Here is a 16322-nt window from a genome sequence, read left to right on the forward strand (position 1 = left end):
AAGGACTGGCAAGATCATCGTCTTGTACAGTAAGAGCTTTGACCCTATGGGGAGACGTTTCGAGCGGAACAGTTTTTGTAAGCTGAAATAGGCTCTGTTGGCTCACAAGAACCGTCCGCGGATTTCATCATCGTAGCTGTTATCGGTTGTGATTTTCGACCCTAGATAGGAGAAATTGTCAACGGTTTCAAAGTTGTATTCTCCTATCCTTATTCTTCCTGTTTATCCCTGCACAAAAGCACATTATCGCCCTAAAAAATGACAACCCACTATTTAAGGGTTCTTAATTAAGAATGATATCGACTACGCCTCTAAGCAAAACTCTTGCGTAAATGGTACCCAGTTGATATCGATACAAATCAGCAGTGTCTTAAACTTATCCATCGTTTCTATTATATTTATATCCCGTCAACAACTGCTCTCATCTCAAATACCGCACCGTAGTTTTTGAGGATTTCAACGATTTTACTTCGACAGCGGAAGGAACACAAATTTAAGGTTAAAACGTTGCAAATGAGCGAGAGTCCAGATGGAGCAGATCTGTATCGCATTTTGGGCAGTTTTGGTGGTAAATTTTTGAATGTTGTCTTGCAAAGGGGGGGGGGGGGGACTTTTGAAAAATATCCAGCGGTCGAGGCTTCTAAAGCTTCTAAAAAGACAACATTTTTTTGCATGCATGAATTACGAGACTTGAGAATGGACATAGAGACATACACTTAGTATGTAATTGGTAAAACCGGATATATTTAAAAAGAAAATGCCTGTATGAGAAAAGCAATATCACTGCATGAAAGGCTGACAACAATTCTACGGCAACTGGCAGAAGCTATAAAGACCTAGAATTCTCAATACTTATATCCAAACCATCATTAAGCGAAATCATCCCCGTGAAGCTATCTATAGGGTGCTGAATATTTGAAGGTATGCAACAACACTGTTTTCGCATAAAAGAAATATATATTTTCATATTTTTAAACAAAACAGAACTATACTTCAAAATTACATAACAGTATCATAAGGTAAGTAAATAAGTACGTATGTATGTACTTCAGAATTCAGTTTGCTTCAAATGTCGTAAGATAGTGTGCAACGCAAGAGGGATCCTGATGAGCTGCCAATTCTTCAGAAAGAGTGCCAAACGATACCTGCTCGGTGTCTCCATCTTGTTCTGAGATGAAGTGCTGTTTTTGAATCTATGGACATTGTTCACTTTGATGTATTTGCACAACTCTTTCATACTTCTGAGTGTGTGGTTACAGAAAGGACTGATATTCTCCAACTTGTAAAGAAGCAGTATTGGGCACCCACAATTGTCTAGGCATATTAGGCTGACAGCTATTGTGTCCACCCATTGCACCGAAATCATTTTGCCGCCGGCCAGGCACAGTAACGAAGTGTTTCGCTAGCGAACCATCTCGGTTTCAGACAGAATGTCGGAAATCAGTTTCTGGGCAATTGTGTTTTGTTCGCTGTCGATGGTATTGTATTGGCTACAGGTTTTCCAAACACCTGAAAAGCATCCTCTGGGTGAAACGAGTCCAGTTTTCTCCGTACCAATGCCAAAACTTCAACTGCACCGGCATCATTTGGAACTACCAAAATGCAATTACCATTATTTTGTAATTACAATTATGTAAGACGTCTCATTTTATTTTATTTTTTGTTTCAGTTTCCCAGGACTAAAGAAGAGTGGCTGACAGTTGGGGCTGAATTTGAAAAAAAGTGGCAGTTCCCCATTGCTTACGGCCAATTGATGAGAAACATATCAGGTTTTTACCGCCCAACTGAAGTGGATCCTATTACTTTGATTATAAAAAAACTCACAGTGTTGCTCTTCTGGCAATAGTTGATGCTAACTGCGAATTTTAGCATTGCGATGTAGGCGCAAACGGAAGGATGTCAGATGGTGGAGTTCTAAATCATACCAAATTTTATGAAAAGCTCGTTAACAACGACTTGAAACAGAGCGGGTTTTTATTGGTGCTGAAGCCTTTGCAGTGCCTCCAGAACTTCTTAAGTCGCATCGGAGAGAAACGGTAACAACGGAGCGAAGAATTTTTAATTACCACCTATCAAGGGCGAGGCGTGTTGTTGAAAACATATTCGGGATTTTTGCTTAACGATTTCACGTTTTTCACACAAGCTTTAATTTTAAGTTAATTTTTACCTTTTTGCAGAGAAGGGTTCCCCAAAAGTATACTCCCCCTGAAAGTATGGATCGGGAAAATATCTCTGAATGTACTGTTCTGTTGGATTAGGCGAAAGATGTGACCCCGAATTACTGCAGGACCTTCATCGTGGAACAAGAGGCCAAATTTTGAACAGTGCTGCCGTGGCTAGAGATGAATTTAACGGCTACTTCAACAATGAGTGATCTGTCCTTTGGCAAGATAGATTTGTAGCCTTCAATCACAATAACTAACATTTAAATAAAGTAATGATTGCTTACATAAGGGAAAAAGTTATTTATTTTTCTTACCTCCTGTCCTCGTGTTTCACCAAATGTTGACTCTTGATCGTCATCCATGGTATTCCTGGACTGCCTTGGTACCCTTTGATCTTTCGAAAAGTGCAATAAATCAAAATACCAGAGGGGTGGCTTGTAGACATCATATTCTCCAGACCCGAATCGACAGGATTTATTGACTTTAATCTCTTTTCGGTAAACACTTCTCAAAGAATTGATTTTTCTTACAACTTTTTCTCTGTTTGCAGTCGAATCAATTTTCTCATATGCCTGCCTATTTTCATCCCTATCACAGTGTTCCCTGGATTTCACATACCAAATACATAGCAAACTGTCACACAACTCCGCCAAAAGCTCCTGGGAACATTGCCAAAGGGTCTACCATTTTCGCTTTTAAAATGAACCGAAAACTTAGCTAACGTCCACACGAAGCGACTTGCCCGCGCAGTTTAGGAAAAACTGAGCCATTTTGCTCAGTTATCGCTGCGGTTTTATCGTGTTGGCGCATTTTTCAAAACTGGGCAGTTTTCCTGTCGATACGTAACGTTTTGCCTGCAACATATTGAACTGCGCAGACAAAACGTTGTGCAAAACGTACAGTTTGGACCGGGCTATACATCTATTAAACAACGACTCTGCCACTCATTTCTCTTCTCACATCTCGAGGTACCTAACTTGGGTTCTTCACAAAAACAATCATTTATCTACAAAACAAGCGGCATTTAAGAAGGAAAACAAGTCGGGAAACCGGAAGCTAGACGCTTCAGGTATGAAAGGTTTTGTTTATTTCTTTTATGAAGAGATTTGGGTGTGCATTTGTCCCATTAGCATGTAGCACGTAAAATATGCATATATTATGTGAAAATAGCCACTTTCAAGTGATATTGACATTCATAGTCTGGAATTTGCAGAGAAGCGACAGCTTTGACTTAGTATTACTTTGTTAGTAATAGTGCGATTTTCACCAAATTTGGCAGGATCATGCTCTATACTGTAGCCTATATTTTTGCAAAATTTTGTGATTCAAGGGTGAACTCAAAGGGGGTTTTCCTGTCAATTACTAAAAATTATAGTAGTGTACTATTATTAACTTTATTTGAACAGGCATCGGTATGGAGGGTATTTCGGAGCCTAGGCACCATATAGTGACAGCCCCCTGATTTTTTTCAGATTTTTCGGTTGGGCAGTTTCTGAGAATGGGTTCGTTAAAAAAATGACCACTTTCAACCCCCCGCACCCCCCACCTTTTCAACAAATGTCAAAACTAAGATTGGCTTCGAAAAGTACTAATCGAGACCTTTAATTTGATACTCCACATGACTATATTTGATGAAAAAAAAATTTACACCCTCCCTTTGCATGTATGGGGACCCCCCCTTAAATTCGACGTAAAAGGATGTAACTCACTATATGCGTGAGCGTTCACAGTTTCCACTTTCTACCAAATTTGGTGCCAATCGCTACAACCGTTTCCGAGAAAAATGCGTGTGACGGACAGACAGACAGTAAACCGATTTTAATAAGGTTTTGTTTTACAAACAAAACCTTAAAAGCAGCATAGATATCTTTTTCATCCCGTACTTAATTTCCTAAAATCGTGTAATGTAGGTCCTCATATTTATAACTACTTACAAAATTGTCTCGTCATCATCGTCGTCGAGGCACAACAGCCAATGTGGGGTGTTGGTCTTCAGGATGTCTTTTCTCTAATCATCTTGATCCGTCGATCGCGTCCTCCAATTTTGAAATCCGAGAAGTGATGCGCTGTCTTCGTCAACAGAATACGACCGGCGCTTTCGGGGTTTTCCTACCGGTCTTCTTCCTTCTGCCCTCCCTTCAAACACCCGTTCGGGTATACAAATGTCATCCATACGCTGAACGTGGCCAACCTATTACAATTTCCAAAGTTTTATTAATTTGGAGACTTCAGAATCGTCAAATATTTCATCCTGCTCATGGTGGTATCTGATTCGTCATTGTTCGTCCTCTCGTTTAGCTCCTATTATTCTCCTCAGGACCCTCCTTTCGAAAATATGACCAATTTTTCGAAAGTAGGGTAGCATAGGTCTAATTATAGCTTTCTATAATCGGAGCTTTGCTTTCCTGTGTATGCAGCTGACTTTGCAAATCGGTAGGACCTAGTAGGAGGCTCAATTCGCGAGCTGAATTCGTTGTTTTATTTTCATTCATTTCATTTCTTTAATTTCGCAAAAAAATCTATGCAACAGGAAAATTGCACTTAGAGTTAACGGTTGCCTGTCGTCAGTTTCCCACGATCCAAAACAGAATCCCGCAAGGATCTCATCCGGCGGTATTTTTTCCTATTTTGGCATTTCAACATAAATAATATAATATTGGAACATTTCTTTCTTTTTTTATATTTTCCAAAAAAATAATTGAATAGAAAAGTTTCAAGTGGTGGTGGTCAATGGTTGAATATAGATATCTGGAACCAAAGTATCTTTAACTAAATAACATCATTTACATATTTGCCCCCGACAAAATTGTAGTACACGATGTTTCAATTACGAAAACTGTAGAATTGTAGATTCTTGGCCTACATTTTAATAAATGAAACTTATGGAATCACCCTGTGGGTTGGGTCTTACCTCATGTCAAAGACTTTTGAGATGAGAAAACGGACTATGATTGGTTTCTGGAATGTGCGCACTCTACTCGACAACGGTAGCGAGGGTTCCCAGAGTGCTCGCTATCTCCAAGTCGAGCAGGAATTGTAACAATATAAGGTGAACATGTTGGGCCTAAGCGAAGTAAGATGGTAGGACTCTGGGACTCTCCCTTTCGCCACACTAATGCTAATATCCTTTTGTTCTCTCGAGTGGTACCAGACGTGAATTCGGTGTCGGGTTGTTTCTGACGGTTACGGAAAGGTGCGCTCTCTTCACCTGGGTGCCGGTTTCTAACAGATTTCTGAACGCAAGTTTCTGGTCCAGATTAAGAAGTATCACAATTGTACAGTGCTATGCATCAACCAAGACTTCCGATATAATGGAGAAGGATATTTTCTAAGAGCAATTAAACGCGTTTCAAGAGAGGGGGGGGGCTTCAACTAACCGACACCGCACGAGCAATCATATCGACCACTTTGCGATCTGACTCCGTTTCGGAAACATCAAAGCAACTCATGAATATCTCATCAAAAAAGGATCGAAGTTGGTTTGTAATCTATCTACAGCTGGAGCTATAAAAACGGTTTCCCACATATTGGACGACTGCCCAGCCTGATCACCCTTCCAAATACTTCCCCAACTTGTAGGATAAGCAACTAGAGGCCAAACAAATTTCTTTAGTTGGTATATACCACGATCACGTCATAGCTTTAGATAGTGTCCTGCACACCTAACTAATCGATGTCCTACATCTGTATTGCATTGATCCGAAACTAGTAAAGTTTTTGGCGACAGTTATGGAAGGGTGGCATCCCACTTTGTCAATGCGATCATCTGAGGACACCAACACCTCAGAGCCCGTCCACATACGAAGGGGCATTTTCCAAGGGGATTTTCTGTGTCCCCTTTGACTTTGTATGGTACCGAATCCCTTTTCTTGGCTGCTGAATGATGCCACAGGACATGGTCTCACAATCAAATGTGGCCTACAAACTATGTACGAGCTGACCTACTTGATGTACTTAGATGACATCCACTGGAAATGGAAAGCAACTTACTTCCTCTCTTGAGGTCCACGGGTCCCTCTTTTAAGTTTAACAACAGTCTTTAAAAAAGTTCACCCTGGACGAAACCGTCAGTCAACTTTTTTAAGAATTATTAACTTTATTTTAACAGATATCGATATAAAAGGTATTTCGGAGCCTAACCACCGTATAGCGGCAGTTAGGTGACTTTGTTTTTGGTTGGATAGGTTCTGAGAATTTGCCCATGAAAGAAACGACCAATTTTCAACAACCGTCCTCCCCTTTGTCCAAGAACTGAGACCAGTATTAAAAATTACTAATCGAGACCTTTCATTTGATACTCCTAATGGCTATATTTGATGTAACTTACCGCTTGTGTGGGTGTTCACATTTCCCACTTTCTCACCAAATGTGATGTCGGTATAAGCGTTTCTGAGAAAAATGCGTATGACAAGCAGACAGATAGACCGACAGGCAGACGGACAGTAAACCATGTCGTGTTTCTATAGTACTTCTATCTTTACAATTACAATTTAGAAATTACAAACAAAACAACCAACCACACAAATGAGAACAAATAACAATGAAGATGCGCAGAACGCACTGTGTTCTTGACCAACAAGTCTTTTCCACCGACGCCATCTTTTCTGTCCTATAAAATTTCAAACCTTGCCAGTTTTGCCTCCTGTGCATGGTCTTGTTTGTAGTGGCATAAGTTACGAAGATAAACGGTTTGAATGGAAAGGACACTCTCATGGGGAATATCATATTATTACCTATGGCCGATTTGATGAAATAAATATCTAATTATCATTTTGACGAAAAAGTCAACTATTCAAAAGGGATTTTTCGTAAAATTGATTAATTGCCGTTCTTGCTTTGAGTGACTTAGTTGGCTCCGTTCCAGATATCTAATCCGCGAAACATTCGAATATCATTTGAATTGTTTTTGGCAGCATTTTAGCATTTAACCGGGTGACATCGCGTAAATTTTTATCGCGTTTTGAAAAGCTATTTCCACGCATCAATGCGTAAGTATATTTAGGGGATCCTCTCCAAAAAAGCTATCGAAATAATTGGCTAATATATATCATGTCCCTACAACCGAACACTAATAATTCGTCTTCTCGTTTTAGCCTGGATAACAACAAATGTTCGAAACCGTCTCCCCAAGAATCCCGTGGTAGCTGGTAAGGACTCTGATGGATCAGCTATATATGTAGGAAGAGCGTGGCACAACGAAGAGCTGTTCCCAGCCAAAGTCATATCAGCCAGAAATGCTTGCTATATAACTGTCGATGGGAAGGAGGTCTTTGTGGAGAATTTTGATATACTTACAGGCACAGGATTCTCCTGGGTGACGGCTCAAAATGGTGAGGTGCCTGACGGTTCAGTTCAAGGTGGCAAACTGAAGGATGGTACAATACTTTACGTAGGGCGTGTGACACACGAAGGAAGCCTCACGCCTGGCAAAATAGTTCCTCCGCATCATTGTATGTATATTGCATTTAATGGTGATGAAAAACGTTTTATGAAGTACGAGACGCTTGTCAAGCAAGGATGCGACTGTGCCAATTGCGGTTGCGTGTGTCAATGAAAGGGTTCATACCGTCTGCTAGTTAGGAAGTCCGTTGCTGTGACAACTTGTAACTTTGCCTAGTAAAATTGAATAGTGCAAACTATTTTATATTTCCTATACTTTTCTACAATGTTTTTAGTTCACATTTTCCCTAAACTTTCCTTGTAAATGTAGGCCCTTACACCCTTGCCAAATTCAAAGATAAAATAAATGGAAGACCATCTCGTTTTATTTCGTTAATACCTATCTTGCCATTTATGTTAGGGAATCAAGGAAAATCAGGATTCAAAGTGGATATCCAAAACAATGTGAGTAGCGATCGTTGTTTTCTTTGAGTTCAGGAATAGAGAATGAACATTATTACATTTAGTACAACAAACTATGCGGAGTTGTCAATCAGACGCGTTGTTTTGTATAAATAAGGGAATGCTTAGTGGATTTGCTCTGAGCATGTGTAAGCAGATCGGGTAGATGAAAACAACAAAATGTTTCCACCCATGTAAATAACAGTTGGCTTCGAGAACCCATTGCCGGCAATTATTAGGCCCAAAAGTAAGTGCGGTACTACTACAAAAAATAATACTGGAGCGGAAATAAGTTCCACACTGGATCCTGTTTGGAAGAGTTGAAGGTTGCGAAGTACACCAAGGAGAACAACATTGCCTCTCAGCTGTCGGGATTCGTCGCGAAGTACTAATAGTCCCCGGCAAAGCAAGGAATAGGAAAAATATTTTTCCCACTAGGTGATCGCATTAGTGAACTTATGCAAAGTTCACCAAGAAGGGGCGGAATGTCCAACAAAATATCCCCACTCCGATGAGGGGCATTAAGTTGTCCTATATCGGGGGCCTGTAGAAGAAAGACTCCTCAGCGTTAAGATATAAATCATTCATAACTTTTAAACAAATATTTTTTTTACCTTTACTTTCATAATATTTAATTATATTTGAGGCATATTTATAAGCGACATGTACCGTTCTGAGCTTCCCCCTCGGACACCACCTTGTCGTGGTGGGGGAGCCTGTAGTAGTTTACTACTACAGTAAGGGTGTCCAAAATATGAATATGGAAACGATGGATATAAACTCTCCAAGTGGTAAGAAGTCACAGACTTCGAATCCACCCGCGACCATGAACAATAATGTCGCGGCCGAGGCACGGATTTTGGAGGCCTCACCACATTCATACTCGCCTAAAGATCAATCTGTAGAAGACACGCTTTCCGACTCAGTGGAAAGTTTGCATTTAGTGCCTACGGCGAAGTTAGCCAGAAAGGAAAGTACGGAAACTCTCAAATTGGGAGAAACTGGAAATCCGACTCCGGCCGGCCCGTCCGCGGTACTACAGCCCAAATCTACCCGCAAGCGGAAGAGGAAGGCCCGGCAGAAGGGAACTTCGACCACTATGGAGGGGGGACTACAGGCTGAATCCTGCCTGTCAGAACCTTCTCCTTCATCCTTACCGGGAAGAGCGGAAGAACGGGAAGCTGGTGACGTGGACGCTACTGGTTTAACGCCAGTATGTGGAAATGGATCCAAGCGGTCCGGACACCGTGAACCTGGAAAGGCTCTAAGCCGACGGCAGAAGACAGCACTGCGAAGGAAGATGAAGCACCTTGAGAATGAGGACATGGACGTGGCTGTACCACTAGGCGCGGTCACGCCCAGAGAAATCGGACGCAAGGAAGCGGAATCTCCGGCGGAAGGTGGGGATAAACTGGAAACCCCGCTAAGATCCACACTGGACGCACCAGACTCTTCTGTCAGCGGTAATGCGCGCAAGAAGCGTAAGACCAACACATCTGTTGTGGCCAACGCTTTATTGTGCTCCGCACCAGGGCTTATATCCACGCGTCTCGCGGGGATTAGGACCGTTGTGCCGGGAGGTGATCAAATCAGCGAGAGAGATCTCACTGGAGCTGGTCCCTCCCACAGGAATACGAACACGAAGGCGGGAAGGAAGAGGACGTATGTGCAAGCTGCAGCCTCTGTTCGGACTGCTGCCGTGGGAGTTTCCTGCAAGAATGGCAAAATGTCAGAGGGACAATTTAGCATCCTCCGGGAATGCCTGTGGAAAAAAATGCTGGGTCCTGGGACGAAGCCACGATTTAACAATCAAGGTTTTCGTGATGGACTTCTCCATTTTGAGTGCACTGACGAGGCTGCCTTAAAGTGGCTCCAGCAGGTAATCCCAACTTTGAGTTCCGGCGGTCGGCCCAAGTTGACTATTGTGAACACTGAGCTACACAGGACAGAACATGTCGGATGTTGGCTACCGGGCCCTCGAAGGAAGGCAGAGTCCATCATCCGCGTGCTGGGTGAACAGAACCCGGGCATGGACTTTGGGCACTGGAGGGTAAAGTTCATGAATGCCAAGAAGGACCAATCTACAAACGTGGAGGGCTTCAACTTGGTATTGGAACTGGGGCTCGCACTGGGGAAAGGACTACAGAGTGAATCCTACCTGCTAATAACTTCTCCTACACCTTCCAAGGAACAGGCGGAAGGAAGGGAAGCCAGAGACGTGAACGGAACTGACTTGATGCCAGTTCGGGTGATCGAATCTATGCAACCCGGACACCGCAAACCAATTAGGGTGCTAAGTGGAAAACAGACGAATGCTCTGCGGGATGAGATGAGATCTTTCGTGGATGAGAACATGGGAATTGCGGTACTTCCAAGTACGGTTTTTGTCAGAGAAATCAATCGCGAGAGGATTGAGTCTCTGGCGGTACGGTATAGGGGAAACCCCGTCATACGCGGACTGCCGCATACGCTTCTAACTGTTTTCCATAAGAGAATAGACTAAGCTTATGTCGAAAAACATAAAGATTGGTTAAACCAACCTGCAGTATGCCAAAGCTCCCTCCTACCTGCTGGCAGCGAGAATGACAAAGCTACAGAATTTCCCCTATATCTTTCTGGTGCAAGAACCGTGGGTTCGATTTAACAGAATCTGTGGCATTGGATCAGTAAAGGGGGCTAGGATCTTCTACGACGAAAGATCCATAAGACCGAGAGCTTGCGTCCTGATGTCAAGACGGTTAGAGGTAACTATGCTGAGACAATATTGTTCCCAGGACTTAGCTACGGTCATCATACAATACCAGATAAGTGGCGAGAGGAAAAACATCATAGTTGCCTCCGCTTATTTACCCTATGATTCTTTGTATCCTCCACCGACGCAAGAGCTTAGGGATCTGGTGGCGTATGCAGAATCAAGTTGTCTCGAACTCTTAATAGGTTGCGATGCGAATGCTCAACATATTTGTTGGGGCAGTAGCAAATGCAATCCAAGAGGGGAGAAGCTATTTGATTTCATTACTTCAGCTGGTCTTATGACTGCAAATGTAGGGTGCGCGCCTACGTTCGTGGGACCGAGAAGAAGCGAAGTAATTGACCTAACAATCTGTACCCTGACTAAGGACTCCCTTGGTGTTGGAAGATGAATTGAAAACTCAGAACTGCACACTTTTAGAGTGCTATGAAGAGGCTTGTCCTATTTCCCGAGGCCAAAGCGGTAAAACGGTTCCTTGGTGGAACAGAGAACTGCAAAAACTCAGGAAATCAACCAGGCGACTTCTAAATCGTGCTTGCAAAAGTGACAAGAACGAACACTGGTTAAATTTCAGGAACTCACAACGTGAATATAAGAGGCTCGTTAGGTGTTCGAAACGAGACTCCTTTAGAGGGTACTGTCAGGAACTGGAAGGTGAAAGAGAGACTTCAAGGCTGTGCAGAGTCCTCAAAAGGGATGAGTCAGCCAAGTTGGATTCTCTTAGAAAACCCGACGGTAGAACGGGTGAGAGAAGTGGTAGGGGGAGAGTTGACGGTTCTTGCAACCCCTTCAACACGCAAGTGTTGCAAGGGGAACTGGAACACTGCGAAAGCGGTTGTTACCCATGAAAAGGTTAAAGCTGCCATAGTGTCGTTTGAGCATTTCAAAACACCTGGCATGGATGGCATCTATCCGGCAATGCTAAAGGAGGGTATGGAGCATTTAGAGCGACCCCTAAGAAATATTTTTCGAGGATGTCTTGCTCTGGGCTACGTGCCTTCTTCTTGGCAACAGGTTAAGGTGATTTTCATACCGAAACCTGGGAAAGATGACTATTCTAATCCAAAGAACTTCAGACAGATCAACTTGACTTCATTCTTGCTGAAAGGTTTGGAGAGACTGGTGGAGCGTCACGTTCGTGGAAACGCACTTAGGTCACACCCACTTAGTGAAAACCAACATGCTTACCAACGTGGAAAGTCCTGTGAGTCTGCTCTTCATTCTTTGGCCACAAAGATAGAGGATGCAACTTTGAATGATGAGTACGCGATGGGGGTGTTCATGGACATTGAAGGGGCTTTTGACTGTGCGCGTTTTCAAAAACTTTGTGATGCCGCCAGAGCGCACGGTGTTGATGATGCTTTAATTAAGTGGATCCATGCTATGCTAACGCAAAGATTGCTGTGCGCTGAGGTAGGGGTCGATCGCTACTTGACTACAGAAGCAACGAAGGGCTGCCCCCAAGGAGGTGTGCTTTCGCCACTTCTGTGGAGTATGCTGATCGACTCACTGCTATGCGAACTGCAAAATTTGCCAATACACACTCAAGCTTATGCTGATGACGTGGCTGTACTTGGTGTTGATCGGGATCTTGGAACGGTGTGTAGGAATATACAACGTACCGTTGATTTGATAGACAGCTGGTACCTTAGACATGGTCTGTCAGTTAATCCAAATAAAACCACAATGGTTTTATTCATAAAAAGGAGAAAACTGGATGGACTTTGTCTCCCTGAGATGAGGGGTACTACCCTTCAACTCTCTGAAGAAGTGAAATATCTGGGAGTCACTCTAGATAAAAAACTTCTTTGGAACAAACATGTAGAGGTAAAGATGAAACGAGCTCTCACAGCTTATGGGCTGTGCAGACGGACCTTTGCCTCGACATGGGGACTCAGGCCTCATGTGGTAATGTGGGGATATACGTTGCCATCATTAGGCCGATGTTTGTATATGCATCCGTAGTGTGGTGGGTTAAGGTGAAACAAAAAGTTTTCATCGTAAACGAGCCGCACTGCAAAGAATTGTTTGTCTGGGTATCACTGGTGCCATGTGCACGACATCCGGCGCAGCTCTGAATGCACTACTCAATTTGCAGCCCCTGGATATATTTATTTAAAGCACTGCAATGAGAGCAGCTCATAGACTAATTCGATTAGATCTATGGGAAAACAACGGATGTGGGGGGCACAGAGCATTGGAAAAGTTACTGGGAGGACTGAATCCAGTTCTTACAATGCCTTCCGATTCTCGTGCCCCCATACATCTGTTTGGTAGAAGATATGAAGTTACCCTGAAGCGTAGAGAGGACTGGGAAGACCCAGAGGAATGCGTGGCGGGATATATGGAAGTCTTCTACACCAGGCTCAAAAACAGAAGAGGGTTCTAGAGCCGGAGTCTACCTCTCGAATAAAAACGAGAAGTGGGCTTTGCTTTTGGGACAATATGCAACGGTTTTTCAAGCCGAAGATTATGCGATCCTAAGGGTGGCAAACTGGGTGATTGACGAGCGGTTGAAAGGCAGGCGCATCGCAATCTGCAGTGACAGTCAAGCTGCACTGAGGGCATTGAGCAGTCCTTTGATCACCTCGAAAATCGTTCAGGAATGCAGAAACCGTTTGAACTCTATGTCTGGATTCAATACGGTGGAACTACTCTGGGTACCTGGTCACTATGGGATAGAGGGAAATGAAATCTCGGACGCTTTAGCGAAAGAGGGGTCAATCTCCCCCGTGCCGGGACCGGAGCCAGCAATTGGAGTATCAGTAGCATTGGCTAAATCTGTTTTCAAAAACTGGGAACAAGTTTCCCATAATGACAGGTGGCAGAGCCTAAATCCTGCTCGACACACCAAACTTTTCCTGCCAGAACCGAACATACGTACCGCAAAGTTTATCCTGTTAAAAAGCAGGTGTATTGTGGGCATTCTGACAGGTCATAATTCATTAGCTGGGCACATGTTCAGAATAGGAATTACCGAAGATGATACGTGTCCCTCCTGTAATGAGGAAGCGGAATCCACGGAGCATTTCCTATGTGAATGCTTCAGGCATCAGATCTTTGGTGCCGATGTTCTCCAATTGCAACGGGTAGCATCACATCCACTAACGGAAATCCTGCGATACGTTAACGAATCCGGAATATTCCGTTAGACGGGGGAGGCGAGTATAATACAATGGGCCAACACGGCCTGAGTACTCAGAAGCTGTAGCTTCTCCCCCACCATACACACACACACCGTTCTAATTCTAAAATTGGATTGACTCTTAGAATCTCAGGTCCTTTCATACCTCGTTGAATGCACCAGACTTGTAACTGACGTCAGGCATATTTTCATCACCCACCTACTTCATTAAAAAAGCACACGCACTATCTCAGCGAAGTTTTCCAAAAAACATTACATCACAATTGGTCGATTCTGAAGTTGATTAATCTGCAATGGAAAAGGTGCTCTTGGCCATTATTTGTGCCACTAAATATTATATTTCCGTCTATATACCTCAGCAACGAAGCTCAAAATAGTAATAGACTAAGATCCACACTCCAGATTGATACAATGAACACTTAAATTTGAAGAGCGCATTGGAAACCCTACTGCACACTCTGCAAAGCAGGACTCCTGGTGAAATATGGAGACGTCCAAGCACACCAACCCGTTCATCAACTAATGCAGTAAGTTTGGGGCAGCGAATCAATGTCTAATGACAGGCATCTTCCCTATACATAAACAAATCGGAAACCGGAAGGTTTACTTTTCAGGTATGAAAGGTTTTGTTGGCTTTTTATGTAAGAATATCGTGTATCCAGATGGTTTCATGAAAACATATCTCGCAGTGTGTATAAAAAGAATCTACCCAACATTCAATTCGATGTGGCACCGATGTTTTATCTATTCGTTATCATCATCATCACCAACGGTGAAACAACCAATATCCGGTTTAGACTTGCTTTAGTAAGAAACCCTAGACATCCCGGCTTTACGTCGAGGTGTACCAATTCCATATCCCTAAAAGCTGTCTGGCGTCCTGGCCTACACCATCGCTGCATCTGTCGCAAGGTCTGCCACGTCTTATTTTTCTACCATAGATATTGCCCTTATAGACTTTCCGGCTGGATTATCCTCACCCACACGGATTAAATGACCCCTCCACCGCAACCTAATCAGCCAAATTTAATCCACAACCAGGCGGTGGTAGTTTCGCTCAAAGATTTCGTCGTTATCTAGGCTACGGAATCACCCATCCTCATGTAGGGGGCCAAAAATTCTTCGGAGGATTTTTCTGACAGCCAACAACCGTGCACGGATTTCATCGTCGTAGCTGTCATCGATTGCGGTTTTAGATTCTAGGAAAAAATTCTAAACGGTCTCAAATTTATTTGTTATTATCATTACACCTTGCCTTCATTAATATGGAGCCCAAGATTTCGCGGCTGCTCCATCTGAATGAAGGCAGTTTGTACATGGATGGTTTTTCCCATAGTGTCAAGCCAGTAGTTGGGTGGACTTGAAAAAGATGGTGCCTTTTGCATTAACATCTTCATCGAGGATCACTTTCTCTAGGGCCAGGTTAACGAGGACGCATGACAAAGGGATGTCTTAGACCGTTGTCGATGTTGACTGGTATCGAGAGTGATCCTGTTGTTTTTAGCTCTCGAACATTTGTTAAGGTTAGTCTAGTCAGTCTCATCAGCTTCGTTGGGATACCGAATTCTTTCATGCCTTGTACAGTTTTACCTTGGCTATGCAATCATAAGGGGCCTTGAAGTCGATGAAAAGATGGTGCAACTGATGGCCATATGACAACAGTTTTTCCATCATTTGCCTGGAGTGAATCCTCTTCGTTATGCTTGTTGCCAATCGACAGGCATTGATTCGTTCTCCCACACCTTGAGTATAAGTTGTCAAACCGCTTGGTAGTCGATTGCCTCCATATTTAATTAATTCGACTGTATTTCCATCGGGTCCTGGCGGCTTATGATTTTTAAGCTGCTGGATTGCACGGACTGCTTCTTCTATGCTTAGTAGTGGCATTATTTGTCCGTCATCTTCAGTTCAGTTCCGGTCTGCATGGAGGAAACATGCAGGTGATTTATTATTCCTCTTATGAAAAACCAAGAGCGTACATCATTCTCAAGCAAAGCTTAAAATTATGCGAGAGGAAAGGGTTATCACTTCTCGTGCTGCGATGCTAACACCCACCATAAGATTTGGGGAAGCAGCGACATTAATCGAAGAAATGAGTACCTTTTGGAATTCATCCTCAGTAATAAGCAAGAAATACATAACGTAGGGAACACGCCAACATTCGTGACCGGCACCAAGCAAGAGATACTAGACATAATTTTAATGAACACTCTGAAGAGCAGCTTGATCAACAATTCGAGGATGTCAGATGAACCCTCTATGTCGGATCAGAGAATAATCGAAATTGAGGGCAACTCGAAAGGAGATAGAATACTATGAAATCCCAGGACAGCAGCGTCGAAATCCTGCGCCATACACCTGAGTGGCAATACGGCTCATCTACAGGTGGACAGTGATATCAGGACCGAAATAGAGCTGG

General features: G+C 43.2%; 1 protein-coding gene across 1 annotated transcript in view; it reads left to right on the forward strand.

The window, feature by feature from the left end:
• LOC119654753 overlaps positions 1-16322 on the forward strand; it is a 74539-nt gene that overhangs the window by 30251 nt on the left and 27966 nt on the right. The window contains exons 3-4 of the mRNA XM_038060322.1: positions 7259-7717; positions 7876-8009. Of these exons, the coding sequence (XP_037916250.1) occupies positions 7259-7717; positions 7876-8009 (593 nt within the window). The remainder of the gene's footprint in view (positions 1-7258; positions 7718-7875; positions 8010-16322) is intronic.

Source organism: Hermetia illucens, chromosome 1 (genome assembly GCF_905115235.1).
Source record: "Hermetia illucens chromosome 1, iHerIll2.2.curated.20191125, whole genome shotgun sequence".
NCBI lineage: Eukaryota > Metazoa > Arthropoda > Insecta > Diptera > Stratiomyidae > Hermetia > Hermetia illucens.